Here is a 16,814-nt window from a genome sequence, read left to right on the forward strand (position 1 = left end):
ATTTAGGGTCTGGCACAAAGTAGATGCTCAACAAACATTTATTGGATAAATGAATAATATGAAGAGGGGTATCTTAGGAGGCTTTGCAGAGGAGATGTTCCACGAGCAGAGTCTTAAAAGATGAATAACAGTTTATAATTTTGACAGGGAGTGGTAGGTATTTTTAAGCAGAGTGACAGCTCGATCAGACGTGAAAGTGGGAAAGACCATTTGCGATACTCCAGACAGTGTGGTATGGCTGGAGTTCATGCTAATTGGAAAATGATGTGAAATGAGGCTAGAGAGAGAACCTGAGAACTTGTAGGCTAAGATAAGGAATTTAGTCTTAACTCTTCAGGTCATGAGGAGCCTTAGAAGGACAGCTGGTTGAATTTACATTTTAGAACGCTCTTTTACATCTCATTGCCCATGTAGATAGTCTAGATACAATTAAAGTGCCTGGGATAAAGGAGACAAGATCATTCTGGCAGTAGAGTTGACTGGAATTTGATGCCAACCTCCCATTAGGAAATAATATTGGAGTCTGCAGCAACAATGCATGTAAGAAATAAGGACCACATGAGTCAAGGAAATGATAGTGGAAACTTAGTGGAAGTGTGTATTTAAAAGAGGAAAAATTGCGAGATTGAAAATACAGAATTAGAGGAAGTCACAGCCTATAGATATATGCTGTCCGATTCACTAGCCCACACGTGGCTATTTACATTTGAATTTAAATTAATTAAAATTATATAAAACTTTAATATTCAGTTCATTCGTCACACTAGCTACATTTCACGTGATCATCAGCCATGCGTGGCTAATGGCTACTGTACTGGATAGTGCAGAATTACAGAACATTATAGAAAGTTCTGTTGGACAACATTACATAGACTTAGTTGAAGTTATAGCTAAAGTCAAGACCATCCCAGGAGTTCCTCAAAAAGCTAAATATAGAACCTACCATATGACCCAGAAATTCCACTGCTAGGTGGAATGCAGGCACAGCTCATTTTATATTGTGCTTTGCTTTATTGTGTTTCACAGATATCGCATTTTTACAAATTGAAGTTTTGTGGCAACACTGCATCGAACAAGTCTGTCGGCACAATTCCTCAAGCAGCATTTGCTCATTTTGTGACTCTGTGTCACATTTTGGTAATTCTTGCAATATTTCAAGCCTTCCACCAACAAAAATATTATGCCTCACTAAAGGCTCAGATGGTGGTTAGCATGTTTTACCAATGAAGCATTTTCAAATTAAGATATGTACGTTGTTGCTTTAGATATAATGCTATTGCACATTTAATAAACTACAGGATAGTGTAAAGATAACTTTTATATGTGCTGGGAAAACAAAAAATGTGTGTGGCTTGCTTTATTGTGATATTCATGTTATTATGGCAGTCTGGAACCAAACCCACAATATCTCCAAGGTATACCTGTATATTCAAAATAATTGAAAGCAGGAACTTGAACAGATATTTGTATACTAATCGTCATAGGAACATTATTCACAATAGCCAAAAGGTGGAAGCAACCTAAGAGTCCACCAACAGGTGAATGGATAAACACAATAGTGTATACATACAATAGAATATTATTCAGCCTTAAAAAAGAAGGACATTCTGACATGCTACAACATGGATGAACCTCAAAGATACTAGGCTAAGTGAAATAATCCAGACACAAAAGGACAAATGTTATGTGATTCCACCTACATGAGCTACCTAGAGTACTCACATTCATAAAGACGAAAAGTAGAGGGCTTCCCTAGTGGCGCAGTGGTTGAGAGTCCGCCTGCCGATGCAAGGGACGCGGGTTCGTGCCCCGGTCCGGGAAGATCCCACATGCCGCGGAGCGGCTGCGCCCGTGAGCCATGGGCGCTGAGCCTGCGCGTCTGGAGCCTGTGCTCCGCAACGGGAGAGGCCACAGCAGTGAGAGGCCAGCGTACCGAAAAAAAAAAAAAAAAGTATAATAGTGATTACCAAGGACTGTGGGAAGAGGGAGATGGGGAGTTATTGTTAATGGGTGCAGAGTATTTGTTGGGAATAATAAAAAAGTTTTGGGTATAGATAATGGCAATACAACATGTATTTATTAATTAATTAATTAATTAATTTTATTTTATTTTATTTTTTTTGCGGTACGCGGGCCTCTCACCGCTGTGGCCTCTCCCATTGTGGAGCAATGGCTCCGGACGCGCAGGCCCAGCGACCATGGCTCAGGGGCGCAGCCGCTCCGCGGCATGTGGGATCCTCCCGGACCGGGGCACGAACCCGCGTCCCCTGCATCGGCAGGCAGACTCTCAACCACTGCGCCACCAGGGAAGCCCACAACATGTATTTAATACCACTGAATTTTACACTCACAAATGGTTAAAATGATAAATATTATGTTATGTAGATTTTACCATAATAATAATATAAAAGATTATCCAGAGAGAATGACTAGAACAGGAAAAGGGGAAAGAGATTTTTAAGGCAATAAAGAAGGAAATGAAGCCATCAAGGAGATCCAGGAAGTCAGAGGGGTAGAATGGGAAACCAGAGGGAGTGCTGCCAAGGAAACTAAGGTGAGAAAGAAAACAGTGATTTTCTACCCACAGGCCCATTTGTGATATGCTGCCAACCATGTTCCCTATTTAAAACCCACAAGCAAGAGGTACACCCACACCACCAAGTCTGAAAAGGTAGCTGGCGACCCTCTGCTTACTCCTGTCCCAGATCTCACTCTAACCATTGTCTAAGTGAATGAAGGATCTTGATTCCACTTTTCTTCTTCGGTTTTTCAAGTCCTCTCTGAGAAACTGCGAAGAAAACAGCTCATAACTTTCCTTTCCCTTAATGCTTGTTGGAGACGTTTGCCTACGTGGCATCATTTCAATGACACTTCAGCGTGGTAGGTTCAAAACAAACGTTTAAAAAGGAAGGAAAGGTAAATCTGAATGGGCGATGAAGCAGCATCATTCCTCAGTCTCTCCTTACTCCCACGTGAAAACAGAAAGGACGTCTAGATAGGAAAACCAAACACCACGGGCTACATTTACAAGACTTACTGGCAGAGGTGCCTCCACGAATCCCAGAATATAAATGAACGTGAACCAACCACCAGCTGCCGTAAGAGTTGTGTGGTATCAGCCCCTGTACATGAGGAAGAAGGAAAGACTTGGGTGGTGTTGGGTGCCTGTTGGACCTAAGAACAGGAGGAGCCCCCAGAGAGCCAGTAGATCTTCACTGGGATGTGAGTGGGCTGATGGGGCCATGGCAGCTGAAACTGAGAGGGGTTTTGCTCCCCAGAGGTAGATGACAGTAAGGGAGGGCAATAGGAAGGTCTAAAGGGACCACAGCAGTCTTATCCAACTCCCCTCAAAACTGACCCTCAGGGCTCCCTTTTCAGACAGGGAGGAAGACCAAGGAGGAACTGCTGGGGGTGGGAATCAAAATTGATCAGGACAACATGGAATCAACCTAAATGTCCATCAACGGATGAATGGATAAAGAAGATTTGGTTTATATATACAATGGAATACTACTCAGCCATGAAAAAGAATGAAATAATGCCATTTGCAGCAACATGGATGGACCTAGAGATTATCATCCTAAGTGAAGTAAGTCAGACAGAGGAAGACAAATATCATATCATATCACTTATATATGGACTCTAAAATCTAAAAATGATACAAATGAACTTATTTACAAAACAGTCAGACTCACAGACATACAAACAAACTTATGGTTACCAAAGGGGAAGGGGGAGGGGGTAAATTATGAGTTTGGGATTAACAGATACACACTACTATATATAAAATAGACAACCAACAAGAACTTACTATATAGCACTGGGAACTATATTTAATATCTTGTAATAGCCTATAATGGAAGAGAATGTAAAAAAAGAATATATATATGTTATATATATATATATATATATATATATATATCTGAATCACTTTGCTGTACACCAGAAACTAACAGAACATTGTGAATCAACTATATTTCAATATAAAATTTTTAAAAAAGAGCCTTAAAAGACATATCAACATTTTTTAATGGGCAAGACTAAACTATATTTCCTGGAGATGCATATTTGGGTGACAAACTTTTTTAAAAACAAGGAAGTAAAGACTAAAAGATATTAGGCTAATGGTACTTTTAGTGGGAGGGAAGATGTTGTGATCAGGATTAGGGTGAATGAAAGGGACTTCAGGGGTGCAGGTCAAGTTCTACTTCTTGACCCAGGTCGGGGTTACAAGAGTGTTTACCTTATAATAATTCATTAATCCATGATTTGTTTTGTTTAGGTTTCTGTATCTGTATTTTTTGTTTTGATAAAAATCTGTTTCAAAACGGCAAGGAAACACACACATTTGAGATAATACCTTTTTTTTCCTTCCAGTATATTTTGTCTGAATCACATTACTTGTTAACTGAGCAGAAAGAGCTTTAGTAGAAGAGGCAATTTGCAATCACAGTACAGTCTAAATAAATAGTTACTAACAGTGGTAACATTAGTTGCCCTAAGATTCTATTAACAAGGGCGTTTTCCATGTCACCATTGCCTAGAAGCCAATTTGTAGAGCAGAGACTGCTAGGTCATGGGTGCCTGTGTGGCACTGTTTCCCAAGTGTACCACCTGCATCACAAGTATCCTGTTTATAATGCATATTCCTGGACTCCAACCAGAAATTCAGATTCAGTAGATGAGATGGGCAGCAATGCTCTATGCTGTAAGTTCATCCTAAATTTATTTAAAAACACAAAAGCTCTATCTAAACAGTACCTCCCTGGTCTGGTCAAAGAACTGAAGACAAGAAACTCTACGCTCGTGCCCAAACCACTATCTATAACAATATTGGTCAATTTTCTAGGATGAGTACCTAGAAATTTTGTTATTAGTGTTTGATGTGGTAATGGCTTAAGGACATACTCCTCGTTCTTCCTAACCAGGAAAATAAAACAGAGAATGTTATTTCTATGTGGGCAACTAACTGAATTGCAATAGAAAAGACTTAGACTCAGATTAGTTTTTTCCAGACCCTAAAACTTAAAACTTTACACTCTCAATCCAATGTGACAACCAGATCTGGCTAAACTAAATTAGAGGCACAATTTAAACTTTAGATGTTCCAAAGATTTTCTGGGCTTGTGAACAGTTTCCTTAATCTTAGAAACCTATAATATTTCCATCTGAAGATTTAATATTGAATTCCCAAAAAAACTGTTTAACAGTATTGTTTCTTGGGAGTTATTTATATAGATCTTATGGATGTTGGCAAAACTGTATCCAAAATGGAAAATGAAAGCTTTTAGAGAAAACTGTAATGTCAAATTTTATAACTATAGTATGTATAATGTACATATACAAGTGTATATATGTGTATATGTATATGTGTGTGTGAATAAAAATTCAGAGCTTGTTATGGTAACCAGCAGGGTGAGAAGATGTAGTAGGGGATTGGAAACACCCATCAAGTTATTAGACAGAGGGGTGGCAACGCTAACTGTAGCAATGGGATATAATGGGCGGAAGTCCAAAGTCATACAGCTGACTGTGGCCCTCGATCTCTAGAGCATAAAGGAATTACCTGGAGGGACTTGTTAAATGAGCTTCTTTGGTCCTGCCACAGGGATTCTGATTGGTTGCGAATCTGCACTTTCATAAGCTCCTTGGGTGAGTCTGCACCGGGTGGTCAAGAAGTGATGCTTTGAAGAATCTTCAACAAGCTGGCAATAAGTTTCATCGATGTCCAGTAAGGAATCATATCTTGGCAGCAATCCAGAACAAGTGAGTAGCAGCTAAGAGGTCTGAGGTGCAGGTAGGCAGGCTAACAGACCGCATTCGTTTCTCAGGGCTGCCATAATAAATGATCACCCGCTGGGGAGCTGAAAACAACAGAAAGTTATTCTATCACAGGTCTAGCGGCCAGAAGTCTGAAAGGAAAGTGTTGGCAGGGTTCCGCTCCCTCCAGAGGCTCTAGGGGAGATTCTGTTCCTTGCTTCCTCCAGCTTCCGGTGGCTGTTGGCATTCCTTGTCTTCTGCTGCTCATCCTAACCTCTGCCTCTGTCTTCATGTCTCCACGTGGCCAACTCCTCCTCTCTGTATGTCTCTCTTCTGGGTGTCTCTCTCTCTTTTTTTTTAATTCAGAGAGGAGCACGAGGCTTTATGTTTCTTTCTTTCTTTTTTATAAATTTATTTATTTTATTTATTTTTGGCTGCATTGGGTCTTGGTTGCTGCACGCGGGCTTTCTCTAGTTGCGGCGAGCTGGAGCCACTTTTCGTTGTGGTGCGCGGGCTTCTCATTGCGGTGGCTTCTCTTGTTGCAGAGCGTGGGCTCTAGGCGCGCGGGGCTTCAGTAGTTGTGGCTCGCGGGCTCTAGAGCGCAGGCTCAGTAGTTGTGGAGCACGGGCTTAGTTGCTCCACAGCATGTGGGATCTTCCCGGACTAGGGCTCGAACCCGTATCCCCTGCACTGGCAGGCGGATTCTTAAGCACTGTGCCACCAGGGAAGCCCCTAGGTGTCTCTTACGAGAACATTTGTCATTAGATTTAGGGTCCATCCAGATAACCCAGAATGATCTCATTTCAAGATTCTTAACTTAATTACACCTGCAAAGACCCTTTTTCCAAATAAGGTCACAACCACAGGTTCTAGAGATTAGGACAAAGACATGTTTTGGGGGGACAGGCACCACTCAAACAACAACACAGGCCGATTCTGGGACAATTAGCTGCCTTGGGTCACTGTCAGAGCAAGGGAAAGGGTGGCAGTGATTGGCAAGAATAGTCTGGCTCTAGTGCTAGAGCAGTCTGACCTTCGCGGGAAGGTCTTAGGGACTCAGACTAAGTAACCAACCAGAAGCTGCCTATGAACAGACGAGCAGGTTAGAGTAGGATGAGCAGCAGAGCTGACTTTATTACCTTGAACTTCTGAGTCAGGATTCTATAATCCCTACTAACCAAGACACGATTGTGCTCCTACCCTGTGACAAAGTGAAGCTGCCACAGTGAGTGGACATCTGGGGCAGTATGAAGATTAGAGGCTGGGAGTCAGCTTGGACTACAAAGAGCTGCAAACACAATCACACAAACAAGTAGAATCATAAATACCTACCACTTATTGAGCACTTGCTGTATACCTGGTAAAGTGCCATTATTATTGCCTCTTTTCATCATAATCTTGCAATACTGGTACTACAATATGGGTTCCCATTGAACATACAAGAACACAGGATTTTAAAGATTAAAGTTATATAGCCAATCAGTGGCAGAGCTAGAATTTAAACCAGATCCCTCTGGCTCCAAAGCCCATTTTCTTTCTTCTAAAACATGCTACCTCTCCACAAATTAATAGCCTGCCCCAAATTTTAGCATCTTAACTTCTAACACCTCGTCTTCTCTCTTTGAACCCTTCCCACCCCATCCTGTGGTTCACTAGGCATAAAATGTCAAAACATCTGTTTCTCTATCGAATACCCTACATGAAAAATTATAACTTGGCTAAGGTAGAATGGTAAATATTTCAAAGCTTTCTAAACCAGAACCACAGGTGTGAATCTAGATGGTGAACACTTGCTCCCTTGTGACTGTGTTATATCCATCTTACTGTGACCAGTGAAGAGAAGTGTGAGTTCAAGCAGAGATTCTGTGCACAGTCCCAGGTCCTAGGCTTGTCTCTAATCTTAAAATGCAAGTCTTATAATGACTGTGCATGTTGCACCATTCCCTCCTCCCACAATCCCCACAAGAGCCACCAAATGCATGCTGCCAGTGATGTTCTACAGCTGGTGATATCCAAGTAGTTACAGTACAAGTTTCCTCCATAGTGACCCACAGTGGAAAGTAACTTTGATGGAACAAGGTCAAGGAAGTTGCTAATACCTTATGCCTCTAGCCCAACCAGCAATTGATGCCCCTTGAATACCACCTAATCTGCCCTAAAGATAGTGTCAGTTTGATGACACATATCGTTTATGTCAGTAAATGTTTGGCTACTGGGCCTTGGATCCTCAATTAGCTTGAGTGCAAGACCAAAATATTCCTGAGCCTGGTGCAAGGTGTAACAGTACTTTGAGTTCACCCTATTTCAGGTAACAGGACTGAAGTAGTAAGGACTCCTAGCCTGAACTGACATATCTTGTCAGGCCTTTCAGAAGACTGAGCATATGAGCTTTGAAAATTAATAATAATAATAATAATAATAAAAGTCTTGCAAAAGGGCTTGAGGTATTGCAATGCTCATCACCCAGTGAGCACCAGATCAGCAGCTATTTTGTGCAGTTCTCAGTGACCAGAACTGTAAATGATGACCTGACCTAGGTACACCTTTTCCCACAACCTGCCAGGGTCCCTTTTCCTGCTCCGTCTCACAGGCGCAATCTTCAATTTTAAGACCCATGAACACTTGCACCAACACAGAAGTCAATTTGACAATAATTTAATATTTTTCTGGTGGCAATTTCTAGTTTACTTAAAAAAATTCTTTTAAAATATTTTGGAAAAGGTTTGGGTCATTGTGTCAGAGAACTTGGTAGGATACCGAAATTGTAAAGTGCTCGTGGCCAGCGTGCAGTGTTTGTTAGGAGCAAGACGTCATCGTGGGAAGCACGTACTTCTTCGGATTACTGTTTGGCGGATTAGAAACACGCAAATAAGTCCTAGGTTAGCCCAGATTAACTGCCCTGGGTGCTTCTGGGCCAGTGGGTAGGGTTTTGGGGGTGTCTGCTGGACTCAAACCAGTACTTGTGGTAAGATTTCACTCGGCAAAGCATTCGGAGTTAATTTTTACTTAAACCCCAACCAGGCTAATAACGAAGCTACCGGTAATGATCTGGAATGGTAACTAAATGGTGCCCGCAATCACGTCAGTCGAACCTTCTGCCCCCACGATTCTGTCGGCCCACATGCTTCTGTCCATCAGCCTCGGCCTCGGGATCAGCTCTCGCCGCATTGGTCGGATTTCAGGAAGAGAGAAACCCGCGATTTAAAGGGCTCGGTTTCCACCTGCCAGGCGTCGTTCGCAAGGTCCAACTTGCCTTTGGCACATACTTGGGAGAATCTCTCGCTGTTGTTCATCTATTACACTGACTGGTCAAACAGAAGAGAGTTCCCGAAAGTGTCCCCTTTAGTCACCTTGACAATTTACAAAAGCGAAACTTGCGCTCTAGGTTAGATCCACACTGAGTCTGCGGGGCGCGGAGTCCCTGCCCAGGTCAGCAGTGCCCGCCCGGCTGGCGGGCGGGGACGGGGGCGGAGCCTGCACCAGGCGTGGTCTTCCGTGGGAGAGAAGGCGGACTTTACCCCCACCTCCTAAAACCCCTACTCCCTCCCAGCCAATCAAGGAAGCATATGCAAATAGGGCTCCTGTCGCCCCGGCAACCATGATGCACGGCAGCCAATGGAAACCGGCAGGTTGCGACCCTGCTCCGTGATTGGGACGGAAGGAAGGAGACAGAGGCCCAATGGGCTGTGGGAACGGTCCTCGGCGGGTTGAGGGGCGGGGATATGCAAATATGGTTTGAAAAGCCGGCGGGAAATCTGAGTTTCGCGGGAGGACCTTGGCGCGTAAACCGTATCCCTTCATTCATTGTCAGCAGCAGCTTCCTGGAGCCATTTTTCAGCTGCCGGCCGCAGCACCCGTGCTGCCGCCGCCGCCTCGCAATCCATTGCATCGGCCGCCCCCGACGCCTCCACCCCCCCTCGGGGCCCGATATCCGTGCGCCCGGGACCCTCCTCTCTCCAGAGCCCCGATTATTTTTGGCCCCCGGGGCCCGGTTGGTGCGGAAAAATAAAAAGAAAAGGGAGAGAAGGGGCTCGGAAGCGCCGGGCGGGGAGGAGAGAAGGAGAGACTTGGAAACTCCGACTGCAAATAATAAAGAAATTGAAAACAATACGTTAATATACCATAGCAATAAAAAGAGCAGGAGCGAGAGATGAGAAAGGGGATCCAGCCCGCCCTGGAGCAGTACCTGGTGACCGCCGGGGGTGGGGAGGGGGCGGCTGTCGTCGCCGCCGCCGCTGCAGCCTCCATGGACAAAAGGGCACTGCTAGCCAGCCCCAGCTTCCCCGCCGCCGCCACCGCCGCTGCTGCCGCCGCCCCGAGCGCGTACATCCAGATCCTCACCACGAACACTTCCACCACCTCCTGTTCCTCCTCCCTCCAAAGCGGCGCCGTCGCCGCCGGCCCCCTCCTCCCCAGTGCCCCCGGCGTGGAGCAGACCGCCGGCAGCCTCCTCTACACCACGCCGCACGGACCCTCCAGCAGAGCCGGGCTGCTGCAGCAGCCACCAGCGCTGGGACGCGGCGGCAGCGGCGGCGGCGGCGGCCCTCCGGTAATGCCCTCCCGTTCCCACCGTCCCCAGCCCGGGCGGGAGGTGGGCTCGCACCGCGCGGGGTGGTGGGCGCGCTGCGGGCCGCCCTGGGAGAGCGCGGGGCCGAGCGTCGTGGGCCTCGGCGGCTGCCCCTCCAACAACAGTTTATTGTTAGACTTGTGTGTTGCCCCCGAACCCCCGAAGGGTCTGGGGGGCTCCGCCAGGCAAGCAGGGCAGCGGGGATCGCCATGGCGCGAACCACATCAAACACTCCGAAACTTTTCGCGGCCCCCCCTTCCTTTCCTGCACTTTTCCCTACCCCCACTCTCCCCTCCCCTCCAACTCGAAGCTTCCTCTTTCTCGGGCGTAGGAAGGGGTCACGCCCCGGATGGAGAAGGGGGTGGGGGAGGGAGTAGTGAACTGGGGAGTGGGAGACTCCAGGGGGGTGGAAACCGGGGGGCCCTGGGGGTGATGGCCGCCCGCCGGCCTCGGAGGCCCGTTGGCAGCCGGGGGTCCCTAAGGCGTGCTCGGAGTGCAGGGGCTCTGCCAGGCTGCGCTTGACACATTTTGGGATCTGTAACTGCCGGCAACAAAGGGGCTGGGGGAAGCCGAGGGGAGAGGTGGAGCTGGAAGCCGGCTGCAGGCCGGGGCGTGGGCTGTCTGGGGGTGAGGGGCTAGCGGGCGGGCACCCCGGCCTGGGCGCATCCCGGTGGTGGCAGCGGCGGCGCCCGCGTGGCCCGAGCGCCCGGGCCTGCCTCGCCGGGCCCCGGGCCTGCCCTTGACCCGCCTCTCCCCTTGCCCCTTCCTTCCCCGCCCTGTCCCCCCTCTCCGCCCTCCGGCGACGGAGGGCGGGGGCAGCCGTGTTCCCGTCCCGCCGCCTGGGTCTGTCCCTCTCCCCGGGACCCGCCGGTGACGTTTCGCACACGTGCGCGGAGGACGCGCCTGTGACTGGGGAGGAGGCGGCGGCGGGAGGGGGCGCTGGAGGGGGAGAGGGGGCACCCACTTCCTCCTGCTCGCCGGCTCCCTGGCCTGGGACGGTCCCGGCGCCCTCGCACCCGCCCCCGGAGCGGCCACCCTCCCTCTCCTCTCCCCAACCCCCTCCACGGGCGCCCGCCCTCGCCCGGCGCCGCCGGTCCGTTCGGCCCTCCGGGCCCCCTCTCCAGCCGGCCCCCCCCCACCTCCCCCCGGAGCCAGGCTGGTTTCGGAAATGCCCTTACAGCAGCAGGTTAGTGACCGGGACGACTCGGGGGCCGCCGCCGCCGCGGGGGCACCGGATTCTGTTGGGGGTTGGAGCCGTGAGGGTAGGCGGTTGAGCGGGGTTTTGGAGTGGGAACGGGGGGTTGGGTGCTCGAGGGAAATGAGTAAGCAAGAAAAATCTAACTAAGTAAATGCCCGGCCTCCGGTTCTAGGAACCTCGGGGCAGGAGTGTCCGCCCCAGGGGGTGGGTATGGTGTTTACGTGTGTGTTTTTCTAGGGGGCCGAGGGATGGGCGATCGAAAACCGGAGGGGGGGCTTCTCGCCAATGGCCGAGTTGAGCTCTGCTTTCTATCTTCCTTCCCTTGTGCTGGAGGGGGAGGGGGGCGGGTCAGAGGGTAGGGTGTCTGTAGGATTCCCAGGCCACTCGCCGCCCCCTCCCTTTGTCCCTGTAATTTATAAAGCGCCTTTGAGAGATGATTTAGGTCAGTATGCGGCTTCTCTTTTTGTTGATACTAGAAAGAAGTGTGGCCCGGAGGTCTTCCTCCTTTCTCCTTTTCTCTCCTTCATTCCCTTCCTCCATGCCTCCTGTCTTCACCCTCGTGGTGAGGCTCGGCCCCCACGAGGCTAGAAACGAACCAAACCCAGTTAGATTAATGGTTGGCTGATAATATCAGTCGTTGACCTCACCTTGTCTCGGCTCCGAATGGGCTGAATTTTTGAAGAATCAAGATTTTGCAGAGCTCTTTAAGAGAGTCGGCACCCAGGCAACACTTTGGGGGATGAGATGGGTTTTGGAATAATGAAAAATTTTAATTCATGACTCTTCCCAATTTCTCCTCGAGTTGGATCTTAACTGCTTTGCAGCCCCAGAGATACTTGCTAGGGATGTGTGATACCGTCTCAGTCAAAGAAGCTCATGGTGTTTTAGTGACTAGGGTCTGCCAGCAGGGGGGAAAGAGTACAGTACCTGCTTACACATAACAGTATCCAGTGTGCCGGATTCTCAGACACGAGAATATGCCACGCTTTCATCAGCATTGAATACTATTACTGACTTGACCTAAACGTGCTTGGATATATTTTAAGCCTATTTGCTCCCTCAGGGTTCTGTCACTATATCATAAACCTAATCTGAAACAACCAGCTATTGACATACTTCTGGGACTTGATTCAGATTTATGGGAGGGTAGTTTTGACAATGGGAAATTGTGAGACGACCAGTTTGCTTTTTTTTTTTTTCCTTTTGAATTTTAGCGCACCTGGGCCAGGTCTCTGAAACTGCCTAGCCAAACTTCTATGTAATTCATTGTATTTAAGTATTTAAAGTATAAAAAATTACCCTCACCACCTTCCAAGCTACTTCAAAACTTTATCCTCCTTGCCACGAGATTATTATTCCAAAATCACGAGCACTGTATATAAAGTTTGGTTTCTTTTTTTTCTTATCAAAATTATATTAGACTTCTATTGAAGTCTTGAACTTTTGTTGATATTCTTTCCCTAAGCAGGAGGGACAGCATGGGGATAGCTAAGTGATTGGCTGAGCAAAGAGATCATTTAAACACTTTCCATCAAAGAAGAGGTTGAGAACTCCTGTTCAGGTGGCCACAGTTACAGACTCACCTGGCTCTGATTCCATGTTCTGTCTCTAGAACAACCAGGAGCATATTCTTCACCTTTTTTTAACGTGGAAAAAAATATATATATATATATGTATCTCAGTACTACCTTACTAGCTGTAATTGCCTCTGTCATTTACAAGTTGTTGGATCTTAGGCAAATAAACTCTCACAACACAGTTTCCTCTCTTGTAAAATAGGGACAATAACAGTACGAACTTGAAAGTTCTATTTAAGGGTTAAATATGATAATGCATGTAAAACACTTAGCACAGTGCCAGGTAAATAGTAGATGCCCAATAAAATGAATATTCAGAAATTTATATTTTTTTGGAACTTAGAGAAATAATGTAAGACCATGTGCACACTGCCCCTTTGTTGACATATATGAGTAAAATGGTTAAAAGTTTTTAAAAATGATATGTAATTAACTATTTATACCTAGTTAACTTGAGTTTTTAAACCCATAAATCATGGCTCTCCTAAGAATGGATAAAATAGGGACACGTCAGTACCACAGGCCTGTGTTAGAGATGGTGGTGATGAACTGCCCCAGTATGAGCTTGTGCCTTGAGTTGTGACAAATTTAGATCAACTCATCCTCACTTTTTTGCCTCGCTCCTCCCTTGACTGCATGGACCGGCCATCTTTTGCGTGTAGCCCGTGCTTAGTGGCTTTTGTGGAACTGAACTCTTAATCATCACCATGTCAGAGACATACACGAGATAAATTCAGCTCTAGATGGTGAACTGTTGGACATGGAAGGAGTCTAGAGAAACCAGAGTCACAAGTGCTGTATATTTTCTGGAACTGAAAGGGCTTCATCATTTTCTGCCTCTGCTAAAAAGAAGCTGAAATGATTTCATTACGCTTCTAGAAAGTTTGGGATCTATTAATGCAAGAGACAATGGCCTGTCACATCTGATTTAATTTAATCCAGTCATAGCATCCCACTTATTAGACTTTGGGAAGGCACCCACAATGTTTGAAATTTCCCTGTAAGAATGGAGAAACCATAGGTGCTACAGCTGAGTTTCTTTCCTGTATAAATATAAAAGAAGAAAAATGCTGGGTTCCTGTGGTTCTGTAGTCAATAATCTTGCTTCTGCTGAGATAGATGGTTGGTGCCAAGTTTAAGCTAGGAGAGAATTTTTAGTCACTACATACCCCAAAATGGAAGTTTTAATATAATGCAGTGCCCAGACTCAGGCAGTACGAATAGCTCCACTATAATCAGTACCCAGGGCACCACTCTAATCATCCTCTGAAACAAAGCACCCTTAAACGTGGCTCTGTGAGCTAAGGAACCCAAGCTTGTGAACAGGAAAGGATTTTTTTTTGTTGTCGTTTTTCTATAAATCGTCACCTTATGTAACACTTGGAAGGATAGATTCTGAGATTAATGTTGTGCTGTGTAAAGCTAACATGAAAACAGAAAATAATACTCTAAGCTTAGTCATGAATGGATGACAGCACCTGGAGATTGGAAGGTTGTAGGGAAAAGTGGCTCTTATTCTCATTTCTCATAGGTATAATCCATAGTGGTCTTTTATTGCCATCCCCAAAGACACACCATCCGTACCTTTAGCCTTTTTCCAAAGGACCTGGACCCACTTGGCAACGCTTCAGATATTCATAGTTGATTTTTCTGGCCAGTTTTCTAATTTAACATGACTTAACATATATTCCATTTGTATGTCTAGTTTACATCCACTTTCCCAGGCCGACTGACTCCAATTCCTTTTTAATCACCTACTTTCTACTAACATTTTAAACTAGGAAGAGTGAAAAATCAGCCACTGCCTGTGCTGATTAAATCACATCCCTCCTAGATGCCCATGAAACCGCCCCAAACAGTGCAAGGCAAAGAAGGTAGATTGCAGTTCTTATCAGATGCTCTGTTTCATTTTGGTTTTTAAAGAGAGGAACTTCCCTGAATTCTTTGAGGTACTAAGCATGTGGTTTAATGCATATTTTTCGTGCTTGTTAGCAGCTTAAAAGTGTTTCGGGGACTATTTACAATTGCTAAGAAGCATTTTTTCTACTAATCATTTTTCATGGGACTAAGAAGGGGAGCTAACTGGGAAAGCAGTAAGTATAGGAAACCACTAATGGTATCTCCTTCCTCCTATCCTGACCTTCTCTTTGGCTTCCAAGAGTGGCTTGGAAAATGTATCTTACACAAGGAAAAGTTATACAACAGAAGGGACAAAAAGACAACAACTGGGATGGGGGTAAGGAATCCTGGAGGGCAGGAGTAGGGTTAATATAGAGGGATAATACATACAGCTTTGGGGCCAGTAAGAAGGAAATCGGTTTATTTTCTGTTGTCGCTTTTGCTTCAAACGCTCTCCTGCCAAAGCAATGCGTTTTTAGAACTCAAAGAATGTGTAAGTTACAAGGATGCATTCTCAGTCCGCCTCCAACCTTAACTGGGGGTCAATCTTGTTGCTCTGGCGGCCAGGATCATCTACAATATAACTTTGAAGGGGAAGAGGTAAAGCCCACTGGTTGCCAGGTTGCAATCACAAAGCCTGGGCCCCTTGCTTTGCTGGAGAACCTGGTGAAACAGACCACTGCTTAGCTTTGTAAACTAAGGCCGGGGTTTATGTCAGCGGAGATTGATAGCAGTGAGAATGGACAGCTGATGGAATAGAGAGGCGATAGGAGGAAGTGAGAATAAAAGTAATTGACTTTAGTCTGCTTTTTATTACTATAGCCCAACCGTCTGGGGCTATTTCTAGTGTCCAGACAACATTCTTATAACTAATTCTTCTAATTAGCATAGGCAATAATTGATATTCCCAATGGTCTTTGATTAGTTTTTGTTTTTTTTTTTCCCCCGGTACGCGGGCCTCTCACTGCTGTGGCCTCTCCCGTTGCGGAGCACAGGCTCCGGACACGCAGGCTCAGCGGCCATGGCTCACGGGCCCAGCCACTCCGTGGCATGTGGGACCTTGCTAGACCGGGACACGAACCCGTGTCCCCTGCATCGGCAGGTGGACTCTCAACCATTGCGCCACCAGGGAAGCCCCTCAATGGTCTTTGAATCGTAACATGTGAGAGCTGTAAAGCAAGAGTCATCATCTGACCCGATCCCCTTCATTTTGCAGGGGAGGAAATTAAGACCCAATGCAGTTGTTACTTACCCAAGGTCACAGGCTAACTAGTGGCAAAGCCAGAACTGAAACTGGAGACTGGAATTCTTAGAAGCAGCCCCATTTGCCAAGAGAAAGTTAACTAAGTCTCATGTACCCTATATGGGAAAATTGGGATGTGTAGAATACATTTAAGATTGCCTTCAGGAATGGTTACATTTTTAAAATAGACACATACAGAAGTGTCCTTTGAACAGTTGGCTTTAGAGTAACACCTCATTCTCAAAGGTACAAAATACGCCACGCTCCTTTAGATGTTCAATGAAAGGGAATTTTAAAAAATGGAAGGAATGACAGACTCTTATAGAAACATGATAGTAGCCTTTTTAAAGCTTTATTTGTTATTTGCAAACTTTTGTGGATATGACACTTCCAGTGCTGAAACGGTGAAACGTACTTCACTGAGAATAGAACCTGAAAGGATTTTTGCCGCTCTCTTCAGGAGAAGGGCACAGTATAGCTCTGGTGTTGGAGGTTTGTCCTGGGCTGTCCACATCCTGGGTGACTGTTGTGGTTTTCAGAGGTCCTGGGGCCCTTGCCCAGTGACATTAG

General features: G+C 46.1%; 1 protein-coding gene across 1 annotated transcript in view; it reads left to right on the plus strand.

Annotated features, from left to right (window-relative positions):
• The first annotated feature begins 9,303 nt into the window (after nt 1-9,303).
• E2F3 (E2F transcription factor 3) overlaps nt 9,304-16,814 on the plus strand; it is an 80,680-nt gene continuing 73,169 nt past the window's right edge. Inside the window, exon 1 of the mRNA XM_079934566.1 lies at nt 9,304-10,309. Within this exon, the coding sequence (XP_079790692.1) occupies nt 9,911-10,309 (399 nt within the window). The 5' untranslated portion in view covers nt 9,304-9,910. The remainder of the gene's footprint in view (nt 10,310-16,814) is intronic.

This window comes from Stenella coeruleoalba (assembly GCF_951394435.1).
Source record: "Stenella coeruleoalba genome assembly, chromosome: 10".
Lineage (NCBI taxonomy): Eukaryota > Metazoa > Chordata > Mammalia > Artiodactyla > Delphinidae > Stenella > Stenella coeruleoalba.